Source organism: Oryzias latipes, chromosome 7, assembly GCF_053564925.1.
Source record: "Oryzias latipes strain Hd-rR chromosome 7, Olatipes_Hd-rR_3.1".
NCBI lineage: Eukaryota > Metazoa > Chordata > Actinopteri > Beloniformes > Adrianichthyidae > Oryzias > Oryzias latipes.
Window position 1 is genome coordinate 19,432,338 of NC_136243.1, and position 27,652 is coordinate 19,459,989.

Consider the following 27,652-nt stretch of genomic DNA (forward strand, 5'->3'; position numbering starts at 1 on the left):
AGGTGGGAAGGCTACCACACTGCTGATTTTGAACAGAAATAAATGAGTGTAGAAGGTGAATAAATGAAAGGTCATTCATTTCTTTGATAAAAACATGGCAGACACTTACAATCATTAGTGACCCATCCAGCCTTCCTCAATTTATTCTACATATGCTATTTATCTGTTGGACATCTTTCCGCTATGGTGTGGGTAACTTCGGGCCTCGAGGGCCGGTGTGTCTGCAGAGTTCATCACTGCCCTACTTATGGCTGAATATCTGGATCAGGTGTGTCTAGCCAATTAAAACATGCCAGAGAGGGTATGTTAGAAAACAAGGAGGAATGTGACCCTTGGTCTTCACTCGTGATGTACACCCAGAAATAATCTTGCTTTCTTACTCCGAAACATTTATCTGACTATCATTTATATCAAAAAGGAAATCAACAGTTTTGATACTTAAAAGTTCTGTGGAACCACCAGTGCACAGAGGAACTCCAAGCCTCAGGGGGTTTGTATGTACAAGTCAACCAAGGGGCTACTAGGATCAGCAATACTCAACCTTTATGGAAGGTGAGAACAAAGTCGTCAGTTGAAAATGTTATTGTTTACTTTAAATTGTTTCAGTTGGCTTGCTTTTGTTGCAATTACTTTTTTTTTTTTTTTTAGTCTGAAGGACCAAGTATAATGTTTAGTCTTGTCTGCATTTGTTCAATATATTGAGGTTCTTCTATGTTTCTCAAGTGGTTGGATCTCCCATTGTACCTTCTTGTTGGTTGTTTTAGTGGGTAAAGTAAAACTTTTTTTCATTGGTGTGGGTTTATCCAGATTTATGGCTGAATTTATACATTTGTCATATTTGGATGTTTTTATTATAAGCAAATCATAGTTTGCAAAGTCCTGTTGTAATCATCGGTCCCTCACAATAACATCTTTTTCCTTCTAGAAAGAATCTTTTAAAAATGTGCTGATCTTGTGGCATTTAGGGTTTTTATGTTTTTTATGGATGTGCTCCATCTGACTACTGCAGACAGAGTTGAATTTTTAAAATCAAAGTCCCCTACTTATAGCTAGCTGTGAAGATAGGTGCAGTCTTGCAACTTTAAACTTAAGACAAATAGTGAAATTCTCAGATTATCCTAATATTAGAATAAAGAGACCAGGGCCATAATTTCAAAGAGAACCTTTTCATTGATGACCTCCACCGCCATGATTTCAAAGAAAATCATGGCCTTTCTTTACCTCTACTTGGACTTTAGTTCTCCCAATATTTGCAAAATCACAAAATTGGTAGATTGGAATATGAACAAAACCTCTCTGAGCAGTTAAGTGTTGGAATTATAAGCAAAGGCAACCACACACCAGTGACATGTGAAATACTAATTTAAAGCCTTTTATTTTTCGTCAGTCTTTCTTAAGGCCGTGACAGAGATGGATTGATGTCATCAGGCCGCAGTCAGTACACAACAGTAATATATTAACCAGCAAGTAAAAGTTGTTTGTTGGAGAGGATAGAGAAAAACTGCAAAAAACTTTCAGGGATGATCACAAAGAAACCAACCATGATTGTTTGAGAAGTTGTATTCAACTCTTATGGTCATGCTGTTGAACACACTCCTTTGTTACATATGTTATTCATTACTTCTTTCAACACGCTTGTTCAGTTACACAGATTGTTTACAGTTAAACTGCGCCATTGAAAGATTAAATAAAGAAAAAGCAACCTTATCTGAACATTTCAGAAAAAAATAATTCAGGTTTTTGTGTGTCTCAATCTCAATATTTAACATTCTTAGACATATTGCTTAAAAGTGTGGAAAGTTCCCAAATGGTTATTTTCTTTCTTTGATACAAGGAAACAAAAGATAGATGTTTCACACCTTTAAATTTATAGTTATCTTTTTGTGTCAGAAAGCCTTACCTTTAGACAGACGGTATTATTTTCTGTTTGCTGATTTAATAGTCTGCTGTTTTAGGTTTGTCGAGGTTATTCACATTTAGTTTTACATAATATTTTTTATATATTTTTTTATATATTTGGAAGTGGTGCTCCAGTGTTATTCTAAAGATGCACACATTTTCATCTGAAGCTAAATTGTTCCAATCTCTTTACAAAATCAAATAATGTTTAGCTGACAGGAAGTTTCCAACATTTTCTAACACCAGCATCTTAGCAGAAATGCTTGCATTGATATTTAGTTACAGCAAGGACACTTTTTTTTTGATGGCAAAACTCAAATAATTGTCAAATTTGAAAGACTTTTTGTACTTTGTCAAACACTCTTCATGAGTTTGGTAGTTCTTTATTCTCATGTCTCTCTTCTTTTCCTAATCTTTCGTATATTCTGTGAATATCTAGAGGGCCTGGGCAACCGCGTAAAAAAATTCTGCCAAACTATCAGTGCGACTCAGTGAAATCTGATTCCCTGTGGCGACCCCTGAAGGGATATGCTAAAAGGTGAACAACAACAACCTGCAAACAAATAAACAACACAACAAAACAAAAAAAGCAAAGCAAGGAGCAACAGGGACACTGTTTTGGGAAACTGCTAATTAGAAAAGTACGAGCACAATCAGCATGCCTGTGTGAGTACAGACTTCTGAAACCTAGTCAGAAAGACATTAATAATAGATTTAACAAAATATTATGTTGGAAAAAGCTTGTAGGTGTAAGGTAGAAGCTACAACAGCAAGCTACAAGCTCTCTGCTCCGCTCCATTCTGATGCACCTACCTGCAGACAATTATCCACGTATTTCTCTTTTCCTCCTCTGAGCTGGCATGTGGCTCAAAACGCATGTTAGGTTGGGGGTGTGAGGGGCTGCAAGCAAGTGGGAGAGAGTGGAAACAGATCATTGTTGGGAAGTTTGGGTGGACTTGTTCCGCGCATTTGTTCAAGACCAATTTCAAATTATCTACTGCCGCTCTGCAAAAATGTCCAAGAAAACAACACAGGTTTTTAGATCTTGGCAAAAATTTTTATTTTTTTATCATGGAAGTTCACTTTCTCCCACTCCTTCTCAAGTTTTGAATTAAACTCTTTTTTTTCTTTTTTTTTTGACAACTTCACATATAAAGATTTCAATGTGTGTCATGTGTATGCATCAGTGCAAATATGTATACTTATGAATGAGAGTAATTATGATGGCATCATTTACTTGTGTATGGACATTCATCTCTTTTACTTTTAACTTTTTCATTTTCCAATCAAGTCACAATTAATCAACCAGTTTGAGATATCTACGTAAAGACGTATATCTCTTTATTTTTGTCTGCTTTAGCATTTTTTTGTTTTGTTTTGATTGCTTGAAATAAACCAATTCCAAAACCACAATAGGGGAAATCTACCAGCTCAAGTTAGGCCTTAGTCTTTTGGATGATCTAACATAAATATTATTTGTCATGAAAAGCAGTTCGTTGGAGTCTTCATGATGTGTCAGGTCTTGTTTCTGGAATCTGCTTGTTTGCATTTTGTAGGTTATAACGCTCTGACTTGAACAGTGCACGGCCACAAATGTTGTTTTTTTTGTTTTGTTTTTTACTTTAGTTATCGTCCTTTCATTTAGCTCAAAGTGATTTTCAAGATTTCTATCATTCTTCATTGGTGTCAGTGGTGATTGCTGCATCTCCCACCTCTGGCTTCTTTACAAGTCAACAAACCTCCACAGCATCTGACTACTAAGCTCACAATATTTTTTTGCTGGAGTCTAAAGTCTAGAGGATCTTTGAGCTATCATTCTCCACCACTTTTGAACAGGTTCTTGTTTTGACTCAGTGGTCCAAACTTAACACAAGTTAAGGTTTATCTGTCAGTCACACGAATCAGCTACAGTATGAGCATCAGTCAAAGCTGCTGATGTTTCTGTAGAGTCCATGAATGTGTCAGGAGGGAAGCCAGGTGCTTCTTTGTGCATGTGATGCAGATTAGTGCAGCTCGGTTGAGCAGTTGGTTTATCTACTTTAGCAAGATTTATTTATGTAAATCTAAAAAAAATGCATGTGTGTCCTTACTTTGTAAAGTACGTAAAATGCTCTTCATCTGTGTCAAGCCATATCCGGTATGACTAACGAAAAGAAACAAATCAAGCAAATAGAAAAACTCAACTTTATCTCTTTGGGATTTAACAAGACAAGAAAACTGCGGTGAAGCACAGAGAAACATCAGATGGCTAGAGGATGTATTCATTCAGTACAAGTTAAATAAGTATACTCCAGATGTCTCAGATAACCCTTTAATTTGTGTTGTTTTTAACATTTTGATTCTCCTTAGGGAAGGGAGTTGATGCAAAAAACAAGAGAGAAATAACTATTAACACCTCCATAAAATATGATCATTAAATTCAAAATGTTATTAAACTTCAATAAAGAAAATGGAAACTCAAAGATGACAGAGACAATAATGGATGCTGTACTCTAGCCATCCAACCTCTTCCCTTACATAAGAGACAAACACACGCTCTGCTGCAGGCGTAGAAAACAAGGCCTGTCCCAATGCATTGAGCCTTCCCCTTCATTGCATTTCAACCTTGCAGTACGTAGCAATAGCAGGCAGGGAACAACATTGAATTATTCAGTGGAGAAACATGAAGCATCAAACCTTTATTATCCTTAGTGATTAAAAAGGGAAAAGGACTTTTAAACATATTTCTTTTAATTAATGACATAAGTGAAGAATCTTTTTAACTTCCACTCTGAAAAATCTTACAATTTAAGTAGACAAAATTACACCAGGGTCACTGAAATCTACTACAGCCATGTATTCAGTGCAGCATGTGACTTTTTTCTGTCTATGATTTGAAACAAGATAGATTTTTAAACACCTTTTGAAGAAATGAATTATCATAAGATTTTGTTGTGGTTTGTCAGCTGCCAAAACACTCAGCTGATCCTTCAGATTCTGCAAGTTCTACTTTCGTGAAGTGAGCTTGGATTTCTTTACACCACAGATAATCAATCAAACCGAGATCAGGGGTCTTTGGAAGTCAAGAAAATGTACTGAAGTGTTGAAATAAAACACATCTATTATATATTTGCAATGTTCTTCCTATGAAGTTCTGAAGGCTCTTTGGAAGGTCAAAGATCAGTGAGAGGACTACATCTCAATGGTATTCAGAGGGTATGATTAAAAATGATAAAAGTAAAATCAAAATCCATTTGTTTTTTTTGTTTTTTTTTTTACAAATTCTTAAGGTAAAAAAAAGGTAGAATCACAGTGGATTTAATTTTTTTTTTTTTTTGAAGTTATGTCAGCCTCAGAATATTAGTAAGTATTCTGGTCTGCACATTCTGACTCATTAACGCAATAAGTTTAAACATACATGATGCAAACAAAATCCCATGTCCAACTACTGCAACATAGAAAAACATTTTATTAAAGACGTTGTTTGTATTTTACATATTGGCCACAGCTGTTTGGCAACCTTACACAGCTGTATCTCAGATTCCATCAAGGGGTATGCAATAACTTTATTTTTGTTCATGAAAGTTCACTTCAGTTCATCCAGGGAATAAACTAAGACCAAAAGTATTTAAAAGACAACCTTTTAGTCTACAGTTTCAGAATCAAAGAAAGTTGCAACTCAATTCTTTTATCTTTAGAATCTCTTCTTGAATCTTCCAGTTTATCTAAATACTGGGTTTGGCGCCTGTACAAATAACATGCATCTGTAGTTGCATAGAAAAATGCCATAAGTTATAAATAAGAAAATATTGGTTTCTATCTAGCGTGGCAACAACAGTTTACCAACAAAACTTCCAACCTTTCACTTATTAAATCTGCAATGAACATCAAGATGGTTTTTCTTGGTTCTAAAACTGGACCGGACTGCCAAATACTTACAATTAGACCACCTTGACCACCTTGACTTTAACTCCTTTTTTGGCTTCACATCAATTCTAGCCATTCAATCTCATAAACATGAGACCACATTACACATACGACATTTATAGCACGACTTTATCAAACTGGACTGTAGACTTTTTTTTTTTTGTTATCTTTCTAATTATTGCACAAAAAAGCCCATCAAAGTGGCCAAAGCCAACAAAGTGAAACTAAGTTATTGTTCTACAATATGACCATAAATTAGTGTTGTTTGACAACATTTACAGTGATCTGATTTTCTTTTCTTCCTCCCCTAACGTTTATATTGTCTACTGTTCCAAGCTGACTCACAGGATCCTGTCTGCTTCACCTCAGAGACCTGATGTTTTTTCTTTTAAACTACTTCAAAGTACTACAAAACCATGTTGTAGATAAGAAAAATGAGAACAATGTGTCTTGAGGGGATTCCTCTTCTGCCTTGGTGGTGAGTCGGTCTGTTAGAGGGAGCAATGCACAGAGGGTGTGTGGCTGGTGTTGACACATGTAGTCCAGGAAGTCACAAAACTCAGTAATTAGAGAAGGATGTGCCTTTTTTATTCTTGAGAGGATGTCCTGTGGACACAGTCCATGCAAGGATGTGATGGAGCACATCCCTGCACATAAATGGGGCTTTTCCTCTCAGACTCAATGCTTGCCAAGTTGCTTGGCCAATCTATGTTAACTTCCCTTGTCCTACTGGTCAGAAATTACCTATCCTACGAAAACATTTTAATTTTAATTTTTAATTTAACAACCTTTTACTCATGAATTTAACTCAATTGAATTCATTCTTTGTCATGTTTTTATTAAAAAAAAATAATAGCATAATTTTATTTTGACCAACTGTTATGACAATTTTCTTTTATAGTAAAGGTTTTTATTGCTGTTATTTAAATGTGAAATGATTACTTCTAAATTAATTATATTGAACAAGAAAAAAACAGGCATCAGTCTGGAATTTCTTTGTCAACAGTTTATTCTTTAACACACACTTTTGTCATACCTACATCGGTTAAAAAAAAAGGATTGCTGCAACACAGAAGTAGAAGAAAATGTTGTTTATCACTTAACATTAATTCCTCAGTTTTTGCATTTAAGTCTAACTTTAAGGAGGATTTTTCTTGGTGCCAGTTTTGCTTTCTTACACATTTACTTATTTTTTTCTTCTAAAGAAACAACAAATAATTCAGATGTTCCTTTAGAACAGACAAAGGATAAAAGTGGAATTACAAAATAAAGGACCACTACAGATAAAAATAAGATTAAATGGCGATTTGATTGTGGAATGAAGCTGATTAGCATTTTAAGACATTTTTTGGTAACTTAAAGTATTTTTTTTAAATTATGCAAATAGAGAAGATGTGTTGTTCAGGTTGTCATCACCCACTGCAGAAAGTGCCACTTAACTTAGTTTATGTTTCATGCAGTTGGACAATAGGATGGCATGCTCTAAATGATGCAGCTGTGGAATTTGTTTGACAATTAAACATGCTTCAGTTTTTGGAGTTTGCTGTTTTTGATTTTCTGATCATTGAGGCAGTACTGATGCTCCATAACAGGTTTTCAGTCGAATTTCAGGAAAAGGAATGTGAAGAAAATGTTAAAATTTTAGAGTTTGTGATTAAAAAAAATAAAAATTCTAAACTTTTTTTATGAAGAAAAAGAACAAAAAAATTATTATTTCTGTACATTCAATTTTTTTATTGTTGTTTTAGAAGATTGTGTACAGATCTATGAGTCAAAGAAAAATAATGCAATTTCTGCATTGAGAATCCCTTTCACCCTTTTTTTTACTGACAGGGCCAATACAGATAAAAAAAATGAAGAGGAGGAGGAATAAATGTTTTTTTAAATTATTATTAATACTTTTTTTGGCTGTTGAAGCAGTTGGAAGAAATTCAACAAAAGTAACACTCTCTAAGAATGCTGTAGTATTGATTACCCTTGCAAAGATTTCTAAGTACCACTACCTGCTGTGCAGACTTTGAAGTGCAGGGCAGTTGGCTTTTTGAAGCTTTCTATCTGTCATGCATGAAATCAGTTAGGCATCACTGCTGCCAAAGCTTTAATTTGCATCTTTAAAACAATGTGCTGAACACATCACCCCTTTTTCTACCAGTAAACTCAAATATTGGGAAGCCAGAAGTCACACAGACCGGATTTTTATTTTATTCTTGTATTTTACTTGTGTAGATGTAATACTTTCTTTTTGTTGTGCATTTTAATGTATTTTTGCATTTTTTTGTCAATATTTTTAACGCATAACTAGTGAATGTTACTCTTGAAAAAATCCTGTCTTTTTTAATTAATTAAATAAAGTAAGTTGTCCTCAAAATACAAAATAAAGAAATGAACTGAATTTCTAGCACTTAAATGGAACAGAAAAACTTCCATACACTTAAAACACGAGTACAAGTGGTTTAGAAAGACTAAAACAAAGAGGAAAGTCCAGGTAATGACTTAAAGTGTGAAAATACAAGACTTGAACAAATAAAATAATAAACTATAGAAGTTGGTCCTGTTTATTAGACTGATTATCTTAACACAGACTTGAAGACTGAAAAGCAAATTAAACAAAGTAAACAATGAAGTTAACCCTTGATGATTGAGGATTTTTCGCATTTTAACCTGCAAAAAACATGTTTGTATCAGATTTGTTTTGGAAGGAATGTTTTGCAAAACCAAAGAGCTTGCATTTCTTATGTACTTGACTTGTAAAAGGAAAAAATAACACAGGAAATTATACATTACACACAAAAAAACATTTGAAAAGTAGAACATCTATTTATTAGTTTGCTGTAAACCCTTTTACCCATCTGTTTTTGCTCTTATTTTATAAATTTTCTTATGACTCCCTTGATTTAAAATATTTGATCAGCTATCAAATGCATAGCCAGGATTTTCTTATTCTGTTCATATTTAATGTGAATTATAGATCAGTTCTTTTGATCATGTTGCAAATACTGCATGAACTACTTTTCTCCATTACCTTTAGGTGGAAGTCTTCTTTTGTTTAGAGGCAAAGGGTAATTTGGCTGGCCAACGCATGCTTTCACTTTTATTTTGTAATAGTCAGTGGCTCTATGTTCATTGCCTTGTTTTACTTTTGTTTAGTTTTTTTTTGCTCTAGAAATCTTTGTTTGATTTAGTTTTCCACATTTAGTGAGTTCAACTGCAGGTTTGTTATTTCCTGTCACTAAGTCATTGTGCTTTTTTTAAAACTTGTAAACTGTTTACTCTTCCACTTACAGGATTTTTCCCCCAGATACAACTGCTGTAACCATTTAGGGACAAAAAAAAGAAAAGCTAAATATCACTTCAATTAGGTTGTTCAGATATGTCATTAGGTCTCATACTGCCCTCTGCTGGCAGAGGAATTATGACATTTCTCAGACCTCAAGCTCTCGGGCAAAAAAAAAATTGCTGAAATTCAAACACCAATTGAGAAGTATTTGGCATCCTGGATAAACAAAATTCAAGCAATATGACGTCTCTTTGAAATGGATATGCTGCTGTGCATGAAATCAGCTTTACCGCCTCTTTTATTTGCAACTTCAAAATTTTTTACCCCCTGTTGCTATGACTGGGCTACACATTTTCATACATATTGACTCCAGATGGGATCACAGCCTTATTGAAGTTCGTTTTACAACATAACTGTACAGAAAATTAACTGAACTCCATTGACTTCGTTGGTTTCTGTGTGCTGCATTGGATAACTTAATTAGATCATTTAACTCCAAAGAAAACTGCCAAAGTTTTGCAGATATTTTGTTTTTCAAATGCCATCTATCAGTTCAGAGTTTGATGTTTGACTGCTTCTATTTTTTGTGGCTCATTCACATGAATAAAATAAGTATTTCCTATAATGAACCACAGCTCTTTATCCTAAAAAGTGCTAACTGCATGTTGTAGTGTTGGTTTCATTCGAGTGTTTGTTATGTGCACCTCCTGTTGAGGCTTCAATTGGTTTTTTACCACATGTTTTCCTGAATTATTTTTCTTTTCGCTTTTTTCTTTTTGTGCAATGATGAGATGCCGAGAATCATTGTCTAATTGCATGTTTTGAGTTCTAACCGGAGCCTTTGAAGCTTGCAGGGGTTTTATCCTAGTCTATCTGCTACCACAGTCAAAGAACATGTCAAATATAACGGAAGATTCTAAATTGACCTTTAGTGTCCTTAAATAGACTGTATGACCTGTCCAGGATCTACCCTGCCTTCATCCAAGGACAGCTAGTATAGCATGCGACGTGACCCCTGAATTAAATTAATGGAATAATACATTAATCAAGAAACTTCCAGGAGTTTTTGAGCAACGAAAGAAAACTTTCTGACATATGAACTTAAATTATCTTAAGCTAGTTTTTTTTCTAGGGTTTTCCCATGCCCATCAGCACATTAGGCTAAGAGGAGAGGTGGGAGGCCATAAAGGAGTGACGCAGGAGTTTCTGACCAGTGTGGGAAAGAAATTGAAAAAAACGAAATAATCATGGCTGGTCAGGAAGAGTCAAATTTCTGTGATGTGCATCTCAACTTGTTTGTACATAATTTTATGGCACATTTGGCAGGTGTTATCTTTCTTTTCAAGGCAAACGTGTTTTAAAACTACATTACTATACAATTACTAAGAAACTTTTGTTTTTTTTCTTTAATAACAGTACTTTTAATTGATTGCTCACACCCTGTTTCCAAGAGGAGGAGGTGTCATTTTAAATTAATTTTAAACAAAATAGAAAAAAAATCTATTTTTCACAAAGCAAAAACTTGTGAAAACTCTGAAGCTAAAAGTTTAGTCTGTCAATCCAATAAACTAGACTCTACACTTTAGAGGATGAAGGTTTGTGTTATGTAATAATTTGTTTCAAATAATAAGCATTTTCTTCATGTGTTAAAGAATAAAATACAAAAGGATAGATGTAACTTTCTGGATAGATGTTTCCATTTCACCAAAAGTGACAAGATTAATTAAAAAAATTAATGAAAAGTGATTTAACACCTAAATATAGTTTAGGTTATAATTAAGATGGATCATAGACTACAACATAAACTGAAAGGGCTATAGTTTCTCATTTTCTACTTGGAAAAGAGAAATCACGTGGACTTAAACAATGACTTGAGAAAAGGGAAAGTGTGGCGTTGCCATATGTGCCATATGATGACACATCATTGCAGACTGTGACACATCTGTGTTCTTCTTGCACATGTGAACTTCATTATCCATTTCATGGGGTTAGAAAGATTTTACTCATGAAATTCATTCCCATCATTATACCAGTACTACTGAAATTCTCTTTGTAGGCTTGTCAAAAGAGGTAAGGTACTTATGCATAAATAAAGTAGAACCATCTTTCTATTTTTCCTAAACCATACAAAAACGATGTTAACCCTTGTGCTATCCTAGGCAGTTTAACATTGGGAGTTGGGTCATCTAGACCCACAAGACAGTGCTCTGAACCTTTTTTCTTCAATGATTCGTGATCTTCACTGGTGCCCATGGATTACATGAAATCTTTCCACCTTTATCCACCTTTGTCATGGTAGGGAGAACACGTCAATGCAAGGGTGGGGTCATCTAAGATAGCACAAGGGTTAAAATTGTTAGAAATTTAAAACTCTGCCTTGCAGGGTTAAGATCTTACCCTCTCAGGTTGATAATGCCATTTTTTTATATTTTATGTTTTGGTACCTTGTTAAAAAATAAAAGCAGGTTTTTACCTGTATATTGTTGTTTTTATTAACTGTTTTTTTTTTTACTCCTCTTGATTTTTTTACGATTTTACTTCCTTGAATCCCAAAGGTTAAATAATCATACATTAAAACGCTGGCTCTAAAATGATTGTACAAAGTAGTTGTGTTTCATACGTTAGGCAGGGGTTCTTTGTTAGGTAAGCCTTTTATTATGCTGAGGGTACACAGTGTTCCTCCTTTCAATGCAGGGCTCTTCTTTCATGCCTATAAACATGGTTGTATTCTTAATCAAACTAACCACAAAAATGTATGAAATGAAGAAACTTATAAAGAAATAAAATACACAGTGAGGGCAGCTTTTTAAAATGCAAGCTGTTGTTCAACTTTTTCTTCTTCACTAAAGGTTAAATACATGTTCAGCAGCCATGATTTTCAAATTCTGGGAAAAGGCAGAGCAAATGTTTTCTGCAAATTCTCAATGTATCCTGATGACACCATATATTTCAATTATGCCATAAATTATTTTGCTATATATGCTATATAAAATCAAAATACTTGCAGTTTTGTTCAACAGAATAAAAAGCAATCCACATTGAAACTAAACTGTAAATTAATTTATTATGGGAAATTTGGGATTTAACACTGCAGACAGGAAATGACGTAAACTTGTACGGCTCTTTTCTACTTTGATTAAGGTCCAAGGCAATTTACAGTCTCTATTCACACTCTTTGATGGTAGTGTTGCTGGCATGCAAAGGCTCCAACCAATATAAAGAGCAGCGTGGGGCAGAGTGTCTTGACACTCATGATATGGGCAGGCAACCTGCAACCTTCTGATCAGAAATTTCCCATCTACCTCTGCAACTCTTCTGCTTCCTTTTGAAATCAGCCTCCGAGGGTCATTTGAGGAAATTCAGGTTTTACTTCAAATTCAAAATCAGACAGTGAGTGCTTGGTCTAGCCATTAACACAATGATTTTCAAATTTTCTGCACCCTGTCTCTATCACTTACTGTTTTATTTTGGTTTTGTTTTTTTGTCTTACAGTTGGGGTTTAACCTTTGGAGTTGGGGGTGCAAGAACTAAAGACAGTTGCATGCAAAATGATGAGGACTCACCTTTTAGTCATTTATCACTGACATATGGAAACTCTGAGTGTATTTTATTTGACCGTACAGAACCACAGACTGAGCACATCTGTGGAAACTTGTTAAAAACATTGTGTTGTGTCAGATTGACCTGAGTATTCACTTTGTTTTAATCCTTCACAGCTTTGATATTTTTTCAGTTTTATAGTCGTGTTGTCTGTATTACTTTGTTTGATGTTGATTTCATCAATAATATCTAATAGAACCCCTAGTGTTGAATCATTTCACTATAAAAAAAATCAGTTCTGGAAATGGTGTTTATTGTATTAGAAAGAGATGACTTCAGCTGAAGGTGAACAGAGTTCAATATGTTTTAGATGTCCTGCAGTATTTTGTTTCAAACATGGTCATCATTTTTATCTAATGATGCTGCAACATGCTTTGATAAACTAAAAGCAGAAACAGGTTCAAAGTTATAAATTGGTAGTAAAGCTCATGTCAAACGAAAGGTAATCCTCCCTTTTGTTGATGTCAAGGACACCTCAACGGATTTCTAACCTCAAGTATTTCTGAGTTTATGGTTATCATTATTTTAAGTTATCTCACCTGCTTCTTCTTACTTAATCATTCTCAGTTTTTATGGCTCTTTGGTCTAACTGTCAAGTCCTTTTGTCACTGTTTGCCTCCTGCAGTAGTGATTTAGCCTTCTCAAGTTTTGGTTTTGTCACATTTTAGTTATGTTTCCTGTACTGGGGTCCACCACGATCACCCAACATGACCCCGTCACCTGTTGAGTGACTAAACTTACCGGTTAAACACTGCTTAACTTTGTCTGGGGTTTGTGTCTTCCATCCCATGATGCCTTTGATGAACGATCCACCTGTTTTTAATTTTTGTTTCATGTTTTTTTTTATTTTTGTGTTTTGTTCACCATTTATTGAGCCTCAAAGGTTAAATCGTTACAAAGTAAAAGTCTAGCTCTGTCATTAAAGCAAAGTCAAAGAGGGTTGTTATTTATTGTTCCAGGCAAGGAAGGCTTTAATAGTTTTTTTTCAGTGTTTGAGGGTGAAGATGCTCAGTGTTCTTCATTATCAGGTGTCTAACATAATTACCTATAAAAATTATACTGTTACCTGTGTTGAAGTTCTGGAAACAGCATCGAGCTATTCTGCCCCGACAGCTCACTCCGTCTTTCATTTCCTCTGAAGCTTCTGATAACTCTAAGGAGAGAGTGTCCAGCTTACTAACGTCAGCAGTGTGTGAAGCTCTGCGCTGAAGCTTCAGGGCCAGTATGTTTTTCAACAGGTCAGAGGTCAGATCTCCTTCTGGGACCTGTTTATCACATTAGAGGTTATGTGACTGATCCAGAGGATAGATGCTGGGGGAGGGGACCTTCACTGCTTTCAAGTAGTCCCATCTAAGAAAGATCCACAACCAGTGGCCTATAAGTTAGGCTTTTTTTTGGGGGGGGGGGTTCAGGGTATAAAACCAAACGAAGACACAAGAGACCACGCTGAGAGGAGAAGCTTTCAAAAACTAGGATTCAAGAAAAAAACAAAAAACTAACAAATACAGTGGACATCACTGGCTTGGTCTGTTGTAGAAAAAGCCATCATGACCCTACTGGTGAATTACTGGACAACTTTGGTTGCTGTGTCACTGACAGCATCTACAAGCAACGCTTTAAGAAGGTAACAAACTAATCCTTCTAAATGTAAAACACGTTTTTAAGCAAGAGAAAATATGTGGCAGAAAAATAGGCAAAAACCTCAACTAGATGGTGTTAAAGGCAGTGTTTTTTTTCCATATTTTTTTCCAGAATTGCACTGAAGAAGATGCCAAGCATCAGAGAGACTCTGCAGGAGATGGGAGTGTCTGTAGAGCATGTGTTAACCGAGTTGGCTCAGATGAAACCAGCTGACAACAATGGGACTGCTCCTACTCCTCTAACCAACTATTTGGATGTGAGATGGTTTTCTTTTTTTTTTATTGTTGGCCTTTTTATCAGGAACATTTCTGAAACTCAATAGAAATATCTTTGTTATTTTGTGTGAAAGTTCCACAGGTGTTTGGAAACCAAGATGTGGTAAATTAAAGGCACCTGGACTTGCTTTTAAAAAAAAAAAAGAAAGAGACTTTCATCTAGTGGGTTAAAGGGCCTCACAAATTCAAGACCCTTCACCCTGGTGTTGAAATGTCAGCTTGAGTAAAAAAACTCCATGCATTTGCCTTTAAATGTAATCAGTCTCTCTGTCATTCTTTTAATGTCAAGTTCCATACCTTCAAACCGCATTTTGAAATAATTGCACATGGGATTCTTTTTTTTTTAACACGTAGTGACAAAAATAATGCTTTTTTGTTCCTAACAGACTCAGTACTTTGGAGAAATCAGCATTGGCTCTCCAGCCCAGATGTTCAATGTGGTGTTTGACACTGGTTCAGCTAACCTGTGGGTGCCCTCCCAAAGCTGCTCACCCTTTTCCACTGCCTGTTGTAAGTGCTGACATGCATGCCTTTAATCCTAATATTGATGTGAACCATGCATATTTAAGAATGCACACAAAGGCATTGCATTTTAAAAGTGCTCAAAGTCCACTCCCGGATTTCGGGATTAGAATTAGAAAAATCATAATCTTTTTTTTTAAATGGATTTTCATGCAAATAAACTCAATTTATCGTTGCCATTTCTATCAATTTTGCCAGATAAAAGGTACTTTATGTTTCTAGAGTTTTGAATAAACTGCACTTTGATCAAGAACTTGGTGGAAATGAAGTTTTTTTCTTCTCCATCAAAAAAATTACCCCTTTATTCCTGAATTTCTTTCCAGCTATAAACAAACTGTGATTACATTTTTGCTTACACGCGGATGCTACAGTAAAGTTATTTGGGAACCGGAGTAGTTTGATGAATATTTGCTTCAGCAGGTATAAAAGGGTTAATAAAAAGTTTCCTCAATGTTTTCTATAACATTATCAAAAATATGAATTTCATTTATTGTCTTGATTCTTAAAGTTCCAAGGTTGTTGTATTGTTTTGGTTAAAAGACTGTTATTAGAGCCCTATTAATCAAACCTTTCTCCATGAAATGTCTTGCTTGTTCTGGAAGTTCTGACAGCAATAAAAATAAGTTTCCTGTGAAATTTAAATGCAACTTGTTTAGTTTTACAATGACAAAATACACTCATTTATTTTTTAACGAGTATTGCTTTTTTCAAATTTCACTGAACTCCTGTAAAATTTAATTTTACTATAAATTCTATAAATTATAGTCTTTAATATGGTTTTTATGTATTTGAGATGTTTCCATCAGTTTGTATGGTTTGGATTCCAAAACATGACTTATTAGTTTAGTTTCATGGTGACTTATTTAGCTTTTTTTGTCTTTATTTTATCAGCGGTAATCACCTCTCACTTAGCTGTTGTTTCAATTACATTTTAGCATTATTTCTTGTGAATATGTTCTGTCTTGTAAAACGTAATGTTTTATAGCTTGACGCTATAAAAATTTAGAGGGTGAAATTTAGAAAGTTGTACAAATAAAGTGGAACTTTAAAGTCCTTTTATTGATTTTCCCCATTTTAATAGCTGCTGGAGCAGACATTTGTTCTGTCTTGCAACACTTACGTCTTTAAATACTGACCCCCACTAAACACTTAACGTAAACAGAGAAGCTCAGTGAATTGATGGATGTAAGATGGTTTAAGGGAGATCTAAGGTAGACATTTAAAAATGAAATATTTAATGGACTTTAACACAAAAATCAAGATCGATATTGCTTTGATTAATTCTTCTTCCAGTTACTCACAACAGGTACGATGCATCCCATTCTCGCACTTATGTTGAGAATGGCACAGGATTTTCCATCCAGTATGCCTCTGGAAATGTCAGGGGGTTTCTTAGTGAGGATGTGGTTGTGGTAAGTTAAAAGCCATCAAATTAAAATGATTTACAGTCCGTGCACCGAGTGAGACATTTGATCTTTACCTCGTTTGATCCCGGCAGGTTGGTGGGATTCCTGTGGTGCAAGTATTTGCAGAAGCCACCTCTCTGTCTGCCATGCCTTTCATCTTTGCCAAATTTGATGGAGTTCTTGGGATGGGTTACCCTGACGTGGCCATTGATGGGATCACTCCGGTGTTTGACCGCATCATGTCTCAGCATGTCCTCAAAGAAGAAGTGTTTTCTGTCTATTACAGCAGGTGACCTTAATAAATCATCTGACAACTGTCATTTTGTGACAAATCAGAAAAACTACACTAGCAGTAGAATCATGTTACATTTCTGGCATCCATTTTCTTATTTATAAACTGTAATTTTAGTTAATTATATTTGAGAAATTATAAGAGACTTTTTCTTTTTAGTGTGGATCGTTGGACCATTTACACACTTTTTTTTTTTTTTTAGTTTTTACATTTAAGTAAGTGGAAAATAGTCCTTTATGGGTTAAGGATGCCTTTTATTTTAGTTTTAGAAATGACTGTCTATTTTATTGGTAAATGTATCAGTAACAGGTAGAAGCTGTCATGAACTTTCGGGGTCTTTGACCTGCACACAGTGACTGTGATCATTCATCTTTGAGTCATTGTTTTATTCTCCCCAGGGATCCAAAACATTCTCCTGGTGGAGAGCTTGTTCTTGGAGGAACTGACCCAAACTACTACACTGGGAGCTTCAATTATGTCAAAACAAAAGACACAGGAAAGTGGGAGGTTTTAATGAAAGGGTAAGATCTTTGTGTAGCCATCTTACATCTAGTCTCATTGGGAGACTGTGTTTTTTGTGTGTGTTGCTACACTTCACTTGTTGTTTCAGGGTTTCTGTGGGGACACGTACAATGTTTTGTGCAGAGGGCTGCACAGCTGTGATCGACACAGGTTCTTCCTACATCACAGGGCCGGCTTCTTCTGTGTCCGTGCTGATGGAAACCATCGGGGCAGATTTGGATGAAAGTGGAGTGAGTCTTACATGTTCTTTGAAATTTAATTGCCCGTAAAAACCACATTCTTTTTACATTTCACGATCTGTCACACATTTCTTCTCACCAGTACAAAGTCAACTGTGACACAGTGAAGTTGTTGCCCAGTGTTACTTTCCACCTGGGGGGCCAGCAGTACTCACTTACACATGAGGATTACATCTTATGGGTAAGAAAGAGACTCTAATGATTGTTTTTGTTTTTTTTATTTGCCACAAAGTTTCCAATATATTTAAGTATTTTAAAATTAAATGTTCTCAACATTATCAGATCAGACAAAAGAAAATGTCATCAACAAGGCTTATTTCTGCTAATATTGTTCCACTAATGACTGTCAAAGCCTAGGACATGGTAATATCTTGACATGTCTGCATCGTATTAGTTATTAATGTCTTTATTAATATTTTATAATCTTAGAAATAAACCATTTTACAAAAAATAATTTTGAAGTTTCTTCTCATAAGACACAGATGTGGGTACTATGATCAATAATGAATCATCCCAGATTTATTTTTGTTGTCTTGAAAATGCATAATGACGCTCAAAAGCACAGAATCATTTGCTCCAAATTCTTCCCTACTGAGAACGAGTCACATCCTGTCAACACATAGAGTTAGGGGCACTAAAACAACCTCATGCTGATGCAGACTCTGGATTTTGTTCTTCATGATAATTAAAGAGTGAATAATTTAAAAATGAATTCAGGGCACATGGTTTTCATTTTCTCCAAACAGGATAACAGTTTTATCTCACCACAATAAAACCTTCTGTGTGACTCTTCACTGCAATATCTCCAGATAACTGCAGGAAATGCTTAATAGAGTTTTGATAGGGAATGATTTTCTCAATGAAATTGTTTAAATTGGGCCATGAATGCTTCGCTACACAAGAGGTTTTTCTTCTTTTCCTTCTGACTGCTTCATTTAGGGGTTGCCACAACAAATCATCCACCCCTAACCAGTCCTTCGCATCCTCCTTGGTCATACCAACCTCCATCACCCTGTCCTCCTTCACCTCCTCTTGGGTCTTCCTCTAACCCTCTTTTCTAGTAGCTCCAACCTCAGCATCCTGCTCTCTGTCTAAAATGTTCCATTTCCATCTCGTATCTTGAACACCCAGTATATTCAACCTCCATCTTTCCATTATGTCGGCCGACACTCCTGCCTTTCTTTTTCTTTCTGTGCTTATGAACACGCCTTCCTCCTCCCCGTCTTTGTCCAATAGCAGTCCAATTTCTACCGGCACCCTTAGGTGAACAACATTGGTGGTGATTAACCATGGCGTAAAAATAATTATTTGTATTTTGGTTTGACCTTGGTTTTGAATCAGGTGCCCATCACACAATCTTCTGGATTTGCATGCAAAACCTCTGGATGTGCCCCCTTGTGGTTGCATCACCCCCAAGAAGCTAAACATTAACAGAAGTGGCAACAGTGCTGTCTGACACCAAAATATTATACTGTTATAAGTTTGCAGAAAAACCTAAAAAACCTAAAAATATAAAAACTCAGAGAAACTGTTTTGGGGATGTCTGCATAGCATAAACATTTTAAAATAATGACTTTAAAGGCTGATTTTGATTTGCTTCAGTATTTGCAAATTAAGTATGATTAGAAGTCGGACAAACCCAACAGAAACAATTATTGCACTTCCTATTCTAACCACTGCATGGCAGGGTCCCACATCTTTCTTTTAATTAGAAGAATTGTACATATTTGGTTTACATTTCTGCAGGGACGTAAAACTAGTAATATATTTCTTTTTCTTACAAAACTGTTAATTTTTATCAACATTTGGAGCTGAGGTATTTCTTTAAGCACTTCATATTTTGACTGCATTACTTTTGTTAATATTTACAAAGTTTTGTTCTATTTGTTTTGTGTGGCTGCAGCAATCTCAGATTGAAGGGGAGGTCTGCACAGTCACTTTCAGGGGTCTGGATGTGCCCCCGCCCACAGGGCCCCTCTGGATTCTTGGAGCCAATTTCATTGCCCGATACTACACAGAGTTTGATCGCCGGCACAACAGGATAGGATTTGCTGCAGCGGTCTGACAGGAAGTGAAAAATTTCAAGTGCTTTTCTGTGATCCTACTTTACAACTTTTGATTTTATTTCTGAATTATGTCTTGCTGTTCTCAGCTCACTCTTCTCTTTTGTTGAGTATTTATGTCAAATCAAACTTCATTATATAGCACTTTTCCTATAAAAACACAACACAAAGTGCTTTACGTTAATGCAAAACAAAACAATGTAAAAACAAACACAAAAATTAAAATAGAACCCCCCTCCCCAGGCCTACACACAACCCCTCAACCCTTTCTCACCTCCCACCCCCTAACTGATGTGGATAGACAATGGGAAATATGCTGAGCATGAAAACAAAATGTTGGTTGTCTATAACTGCATAGCCAGCCAAATGTAGAATCACATGCAACTAATGCTGAAATGAGCAGGTTTTTATAAACAATTGTGACAAAGAGGACTGCATATTATTTCTTTAACATTTCTTTCCTATTATTTTGCACCAAAATATATGCCAAGTATGTTTTATATTTTTACACCTCAATTTGAAAATACTTTTTTTGGTTAGGATCTGCTTTGCATGACAACAACATAGAATTTGTAATCTATTTATGTAATGACGTAATACGAAAGAATAAAGCCATTGAGTTTCATTTCAGTTTTGCTTTTGATTTTTCACTTTAGTTGCTGTCCAGGTCTGCTGATTGTCTTCCCCGCTGAGGGTGGAAGCAACAGATTTCATAAGTTGTGTCATAACCGTCATAGAAAAATCGTGCCTCCCTCTTTTTTTCATGCTTTCTTTGACTTTGCAAAGTTTTCCATCGGGGTAGATTCATTCCTCCCTTTGTACTTGCCGCAAAGTGTTTTGACATTAGGGTAAAACAACATTAGGAAACAGAGAGGATGCAGAGATGCACCACAGGTTCATGTGCTATAAATTTCTGGAATAATAACAACTCTGAGTTCCCAGGGAGGGACAAAAGGCCCAAGACACAACTGGTTTTAAATCCTGAAGCTTTTCCCTGGTACTGACAGTGGCTCCTCGGTTTTTCACAACTTTTGAATCAAACAGAAACTCATCAAAAAAAATAATCAGAGAACTGCTGTTTTTGAAAAAAAAAGATTTGTTTTTTCAGGTTAAATCAAGAGCGGCTGTTACAGCTGTTTCTGCTTATCAAGCAAACAGAAGACACTCTAAAACAATAAAACAACAAAAGTGGCCAAATTCATCAGATGCTCTTGTCAGATTTTTTTGTCTCATTTTCTCTAAACTGCTCAGGAAGTCATGTCATGCTGCTCTGAAGCTTCCTCACTCTCATTTCCATGAATTGTTTTCTTTGGATTTTTATCTGATGACAGCGCAGTGAGGTGAAGGTGGACATTGGCGCCTGATCAACATTTATAGAAAAAAAGGCTCTTTGTCAACACAGCTTTAAAAAAAATCACACGCAACAATGAAAAAGTTCTTAATAATACCCCAAAAGCGGGATAGACAAATCGTCAAAATGGCTAAATAGATTACTTTTTATAAGGGAGGTATGTGCAGCCACGTGATCAGCTATTTTTAACTTGCTGTTTTGTTTATTGCATTATGTTATGTTCATTTTGGGCTTTTTTCTTTATAACTTTATTATGACTCTAAGGCAAACATCAAATCTAATAGAATTTAATTTTCCATGTGTTTTCCCTGATTTGCTCAACTTCTAATATTTTCCCCTCCTACTTCTGAAAGGTCACGTATTAGCCCCTTTACTCATCTCGTAGTTAAAGTAATTTTGCTTTGGATACAAGCATTTGCATGCCATTGTCAGTATTCCAACATGAGCTTTTTCCTGTTAAGCTCTGTTTACCCGATTTAAACCCTCTATCTTCCTAAATCTCTTTCAAAGCCACACAGCAGGATGCTAAGCACCACAGAAATTTATCGTCTATTAAATTTTTGGTGTAGCTGTTAATACAAACACAACAGGCCTTGTTGTGCCATTTGTTTTTTTGGGCTTAATCTCCCTCTTCTGGCTACAAACAACCCCCCCACCAACACCTAACAACCAGAATTTCATTTATTTAGACTTGGCTCCACATCTCTAAATAGGTGCATTTTTTTATTCCCTCCCAGGTTTTTCCTTGAACTAACTGTAGCTAATAAGGTGCATCTTTTTTTTTATTTTTACTTTTTTTAACAGATTATAGCCATGCTGTTTCCCCCTCCAGTTCTTGCTTCATCTTCAAGGTATTTATGTATACTGCCCTTTTTATGTATCTAATGTGCTTTTACTTTGTTGTACTCATTCCAAAGCCATTCAAACATTTAAATGACCCTTTTAATTTGAAGCATTTATGAATTCCTAGAAATGAAGAATAGGCTTGAAACATTTTCTTTTTTTATGGCAGACCTTTAATTCTTTAAAATAAGAAGAAAATAAAAAGCACCTTTTAGTTTTAGTCCAAAAGAATTTGGGAATGTGTACACATAAGCCTAGCAATTTTTTAATAAGCAGAATTAAATTACATCCCAATTAGAGACAAGCAAGATGGCTTCATTGTTTCATTACTAATTTTTATTCAGTTATGACGTTATTTTAACTCATTAACAAAAACAAGATTTCTTTTTTTTATTATTCATTCTGCATTTTCAGTCTCTTTCACACCTTTAATTTACCTTGTATTCAAACTCAAAGGTAGGCACACAGATCTATAGCCACTCAACTTTAAAGTTTTGCACATGTCTCCATGATATCATCTCAATCCTTCAGTTGTTTGTGTGAAACAAGACATGAGTTATGCGAAGAACCCATTTCCAAATGTTCATAATCACTTTTTTCAGGAACAGGAACTTGAACCTCCTGAGACATGGCCTTTCTCTAATTCACTCTTTAGGTCATCTTTGACTGAAGATCCCCCACTGTTACCTTGACCCTCCTTAACCCTTCATGCCTTTTTCTTCTTTTGTGCATGTGTCACTTCATTTATGGACATGGTAGTGGACACAGGGAACATTTTAAAATAATAAATGTTTATACAAAAAAACGTTTGAAGATAAGGGTATTTGTGTATGGAATGTACCATCTCAGTCTTTTTTGAAAAAGTCATTCGATTTTTGGGTCTGATGATTACTTGTTTAGGTGATCATATAAAATGGTTTTTTTAAGCAATGTAATAAGGGTTAATCACACCTCAAACATATTAGTAAATCAGTCATTTATGGCATCCAAACTCAAATGAGAAGCTTTTGAAGGTAAGCAGAATCTCTAAGAAAATGATGCAAACTTTGATTGCTGCCACATTTTATGTAAAGCAGTTTGTTTATTTTAGGATTCAACTTCAAAAACGAGTTTGTGGTTAGAAAATCTCATTAGCTGTGTTTATTCTTCCTCAACATTCTTTTTTGTTTTTTTGCCTTGATTTGATTTTTTGGGTTTTTTTCCCTGCTGTTGAAGACACAAAACATAGAATGGAAGAATGAAATAATTCATCCCAGCACACCCCCCCCCCCTACTGTGAAGACTTTGGTTTGGGGAAAAAAAAGGTTCTGGAGATCAAACGACATTCTGCATTATTGTTAAAGTCCTTAGCTTTCATTTAGTTTAACATGACTCATTTAAGCAGTAAAGAGAAAACAGATTTTGACGTAATTATGACATGCATTTGGGCAAAGTTTGTTTTGCTCTTTGAATGATGTAGTTAACCTGCTGTAGGCCTACCACAACATTCCATTTACCACTTTGACAAAAGGAGTGAACCTCAATTTGTTCACAGTTAGCATTGTAATGGTTCTCTCAAACTGGCTGTTGTTCATGGTATTGTTTAGGAGCTGTTCACAGGAGGTCACCACACAAAAGTGATTTAGAAAGTAATCCATTATTCTTTATCCTTTTATTTCTTTTTCTTCTTTTTTTTACACATTACCCCCGGTTTCTGCAGACTGGGAGTAGTTCATCAAAAATTTGCCCCCTTCCTCTCCCCATTGCTGAGAGCTTGGAACAGGGTACTTGTGAGCTGCTAAGCGTACTTTCCATTTTTGAAATAAGCTCCATGTTGCATTTCTTTCAGCTCCTGATTCACAAACATTTTCATAAAGAAATACTCAGAAATGCATATTTCAGCTTAATTATCTTTATAAATGTCCTCCTCCACCATCAGAAAAATGCCACAAAATTATACACTTTTCTATACTTACATCCCAAGTGATTACAAGCCCACTGCAGTGCATATTGTCTCTGCAGTCACACAGATGCTGTGCCGCTGATCCACTTTGCCCTATCAAACAGCACTCGTTCTCCCTCTAGAGCAAATGAAGGAATGAAATATAAGGCGCTCACTAAATGATTTTTTTTGCAGCACAGTGAGGCACAAGAAAGTCTTAAAGGACAAATCGAAGGGCGTCCTGACAAAGCTTTTGTCCTGGGTTTTGTTTTGTTGGGTTTGAAGATTCAATTATGTTAATATTCCTTTATATATGAAAAACAAAGGGATCATCAACACTGACCTCTAGCTAAAGACAAATGTATAAATCAAGCATATTAGATTCTAGTTTTTAAACTAACTAATTGTAAAACTTTAAGTTTTATAATTCTAAAAAAGATGTTGAACACTGGGACTGTAGATTAGGATTGCATCGATTTCTTGGCTTGGAGCATAATTTACTGGGGTGTGAAAATGAAAAGTGAGACATAAGATGGTTTTTCAAGTTGAGAAAGATGTTGGTTTATTTGGCTGGTGGGAAGGGGCTTAAGGGGAAGACAATCTTTCTTATTGAAGCCAAGGAAGCAGCTAAATGCTACATTAGTTATTAAAGAGCTGCAACACTGCTTCATTGGTTATGAGCATTGACTGCATAAGACAAGTGGACCGAGTGAATGTGACGTCACAGAAAATGCCTCAGCAGTACTTCCAGCTGCAAAAAAATTAAGTAAATTTAGTTTTGCAATATGGAGGTTGATGATGAAACCATATCTAAGCAGTGATTAGTCAGAATCGGTCAGAGTCGAAATTTTTATGACAACCACTCTTCCAAGTCAGAAGTAAGGTTATTTGAAGTCCACGACCCTACAAGTTGAAAGCGGGATCTGAATAATCTGTATAATCTAAAAAAAAAAATCAAGATTGCAATCTATGCATTGCGCGTTCAAGCACCCACCTCCAATGAAAAGCCTATGTAAACACGCATTTTGGGCTTCAACAGTCAAAATTCTCGCTTTCACACGTTGTCTATGCAAGTTTCTAAAATAATAATAATAATAATAATAATAATGGATTGGATTTATCTGCGCTTTTCAAGACACCCAAAGCGCTTACATTGTGTCCATTATTCATTCACTCCTCATTCATACTTGGTGATGGTAAGCTACGGTTGTAGCCACAGCTGCCCTGGGGCAGGCTGACAGAGGCGTGGCTGCCAGTTCGCGCCTACGGCCCCTCTGACCATCACCGGGATCATTCATGTGCATTCACACACCAGTGGAGCCACACTGGAGGCAAGGAGGGTGAAGTGTCTTGCCCAAGGACACAACAACATTTTTAGCTGGTGGGAGCGGGGATCGAACCCCCAACCCTTCGATCATTTGACAACCCGCTCAACCACCTGAGCCACTGTCGCCCAAACAAATGTTACCATATGTTTTCAGGCTCTATGTTTTCAGGCTCTATGTTCAAAATGCATGATCAATGGATGACATCTCCAAAAATTCACAGGAGTGCCAACCGTTTGAAAATGGACCACGGAGTAGAAATGAGTAATTGTGGTTTGTGCCCAACCGGAATTATGGTATACGACACCAAGTCTTTCATATATCGGAATAGAGCTGTGAGGAAAAAAAGCTTGGAGAAAATTTGTATCGCTTTGACATTTTGCACCAAGCCTGTTGCAACTGCAGGTGGCAGACATGTGTTGGGTCAACAGTAGAAAAAGAAAAAGAAGTGTTCACACTGCTTGTCCAGTGTGAACACCTTGAGCTAAAAGCGTGTTCAATAACCCGTGTTTAGCACATTCTTAAGCAAGCGTCACATGCTCTGTGTCCGTAGCTTCAGACTGTGACATTTTGTGGAAGTATATTATAACAATCTACACAGTCAATCTAATCCAATGGAAAATACCCTGACTAAGGGCTTGAAATGCAAGTGCAAACATTTGCTTTTAACCAAAATATTCAAAACTTATGTCGGGGACCATAAAATATTCGCTCCTTGTTATTTAATTATTTAACAATGGAGCTTTAGCTGCAGTGTTGACATTCTTTCAACTATCCTAACTCTTCAACCATGTTGATGTGATTCCAGAGGATTCTAAAGCAGAGAAAAGCCTTGCCCTTATATGAAACTCTGTGCTTTCTTATCCACAATTAATATACACCGGCTGATTCTGTTGCAGGAAAAATTGCCTATGTGTCTTTATTCAACACTGCACGTTTGTAAAGTGTAAAGCCAATATGATATTCTTTTCTCACCTTCAAAATCAGCTGTTTCTCTTTGATTGCATGAACAGTTTGGTTACTGTACGTCATAGTGTATGTTTTTTAGGGTATCCACTGCGACATCTCTAGTGTTAAAGACAACCTCCCATCGTTGTTTTCTTTACCAGACAAATTTTTGCATGTGCTACCAACTTTTAAAAAGGATGTTTGTAGAAATTTGACATAGAAACACTGTCACCTTTAAATGAACAAGCACCGTCCAATTGTACTAACTGTTACACATAAACAACATTCAAAGCTCGAACAATGTACTGGCACAGACAAAGCTTTTAACATTCTTGTGGGAGTTTTGCTTGATGACATCAAGTAAATTGGTATTTAATGGATATTCTGTTGTGTAAAATGTATGCAGTACATGTTACCTTGTGGGACAAACATTAGGACAGATGTTTGACGTTTTACGTCTGCAGGACAGACAAAAGCATGATTGCGCTGACATATACATACCGGTACTTTCCAAGTGTGTGGACACCAGCCACATACGCACATAGTATCTGTTGCATAATTTACACTTAGCTGAGGACCTTCAATCCACTTCCTCTCTTCTAATGTCAATTTACACAGTGACCTCAAAGACAAAATAACAACCAAACAGGTGAAACAGATGAGATCATGTCTGGTCCAAATGATTTTATCTATTTTTCTTTTAAATTGTTTATTGGGGTGTTTATCAGCTTTGAAACAATTGAAATTAATATGAATCCCAAACCAAAGAACATTCGGTTTTCAAACTGTTTTATTTTATGACGCTTCCGCGATTTTTTTGTTTTTGGCTACAAACACAGCAAGACAAAGAAATTCTTCCTCTTTCGGCTTCTCCCATCAGGGGTCGCCACAGCGAACAAGTCGCATGGTAAACTTGGCAATGTTTTACGCCGGATGCCCTTCCTGACGCAACCTTCTCAAACCGGGCTTGGAACCGGCACAGAGGTAGAGAAGGGAACAGGGAGCAGCCCGGAGTCGAACCCTGGTGTCACGGACGGAAGGCGCCGCAAACCAGCACGAGCTAAACCGGCTCCCATACAGCAAGACAAAGAAATTATTAAATAAAATTCTAGTTCTTGATTGTCAGTGATAAGCACATAAAAAAAACGAATCCTACAGCATGCGTTACATATTGCAGCAACTGGGTGAACCACAGAAATGTTACGAAACCCTGCACCATTCCAAAATGGGGTAATTTACACAGCACATGTGGCGGAATAAAGATGCATCAGAGAGGGAACAAAGTGGCAGTTTAAAAGTCTTTTCTGGCACCCCACAGTGCTGAGCTCTGGGTCTCATGTTGTTCATTTCACACATGACTTTAGCTCTGTCTGCAGCTACATCATATTTAACTCTGTTGATCATAAATATGATAGTTTGCTCTATTTCAATTCAAGATCACATAGGAAAGTGCTAAAAAATGAAAATAAATGATCTGATGAAATGTTTTTATAAACCTAAAATGATTAATAACCCTTTTTTACAGCCAGAGAATAGATGAGAAAGAAATCCAATCAACAGACTAGAAACAGGAAGTAAATCTTGGGGGAAATAAAAATACCCATGAATGGGGGGGAAAAAGG

The 27,652-nt window shown here is 36.0% G+C and overlaps 1 protein-coding gene across 1 annotated transcript; it reads left to right on the forward strand.

Annotated features, from left to right (window-relative positions):
* The first annotated feature begins 315 nt into the window (after positions 1-315).
* On the forward strand, positions 316-20,241 carry ren (renin). The gene is made up of 10 exons (XM_023956684.2): positions 316-552; positions 14,219-14,306; positions 14,435-14,579; positions 14,985-15,108; positions 16,414-16,532; positions 16,619-16,815; positions 17,217-17,339; positions 17,429-17,570; positions 17,662-17,760; positions 19,483-20,241. Exons 1-10 carry the CDS (start codon positions 546-548, stop codon positions 19,642-19,644), a joined length of 1,206 nt encoding a protein of 401 aa, XP_023812452.1. The 5' UTR covers positions 316-545; the 3' UTR covers positions 19,645-20,241.
* The last annotated feature ends 7,411 nt before the right edge of the window (positions 20,242-27,652 follow it).

What these genes read in the sequence shown, in the direction of transcription:
- ren (XM_023956684.2), top strand. An exon ending in ACCCTTTTCCACTGCCTGTT is followed by an intron (nt 15,109 to 16,413) that starts GTAAGTGCTGAC and finishes TTCTTCTTCCAG; the next exon opens with TTACTCACAACAGGTACGAT. An exon ending in TTTTCTGTCTATTACAGCAG is followed by an intron (nt 16,816 to 17,216) that starts GTGACCTTAATA and finishes TATTCTCCCCAG; the next exon opens with GGATCCAAAACATTCTCCTG.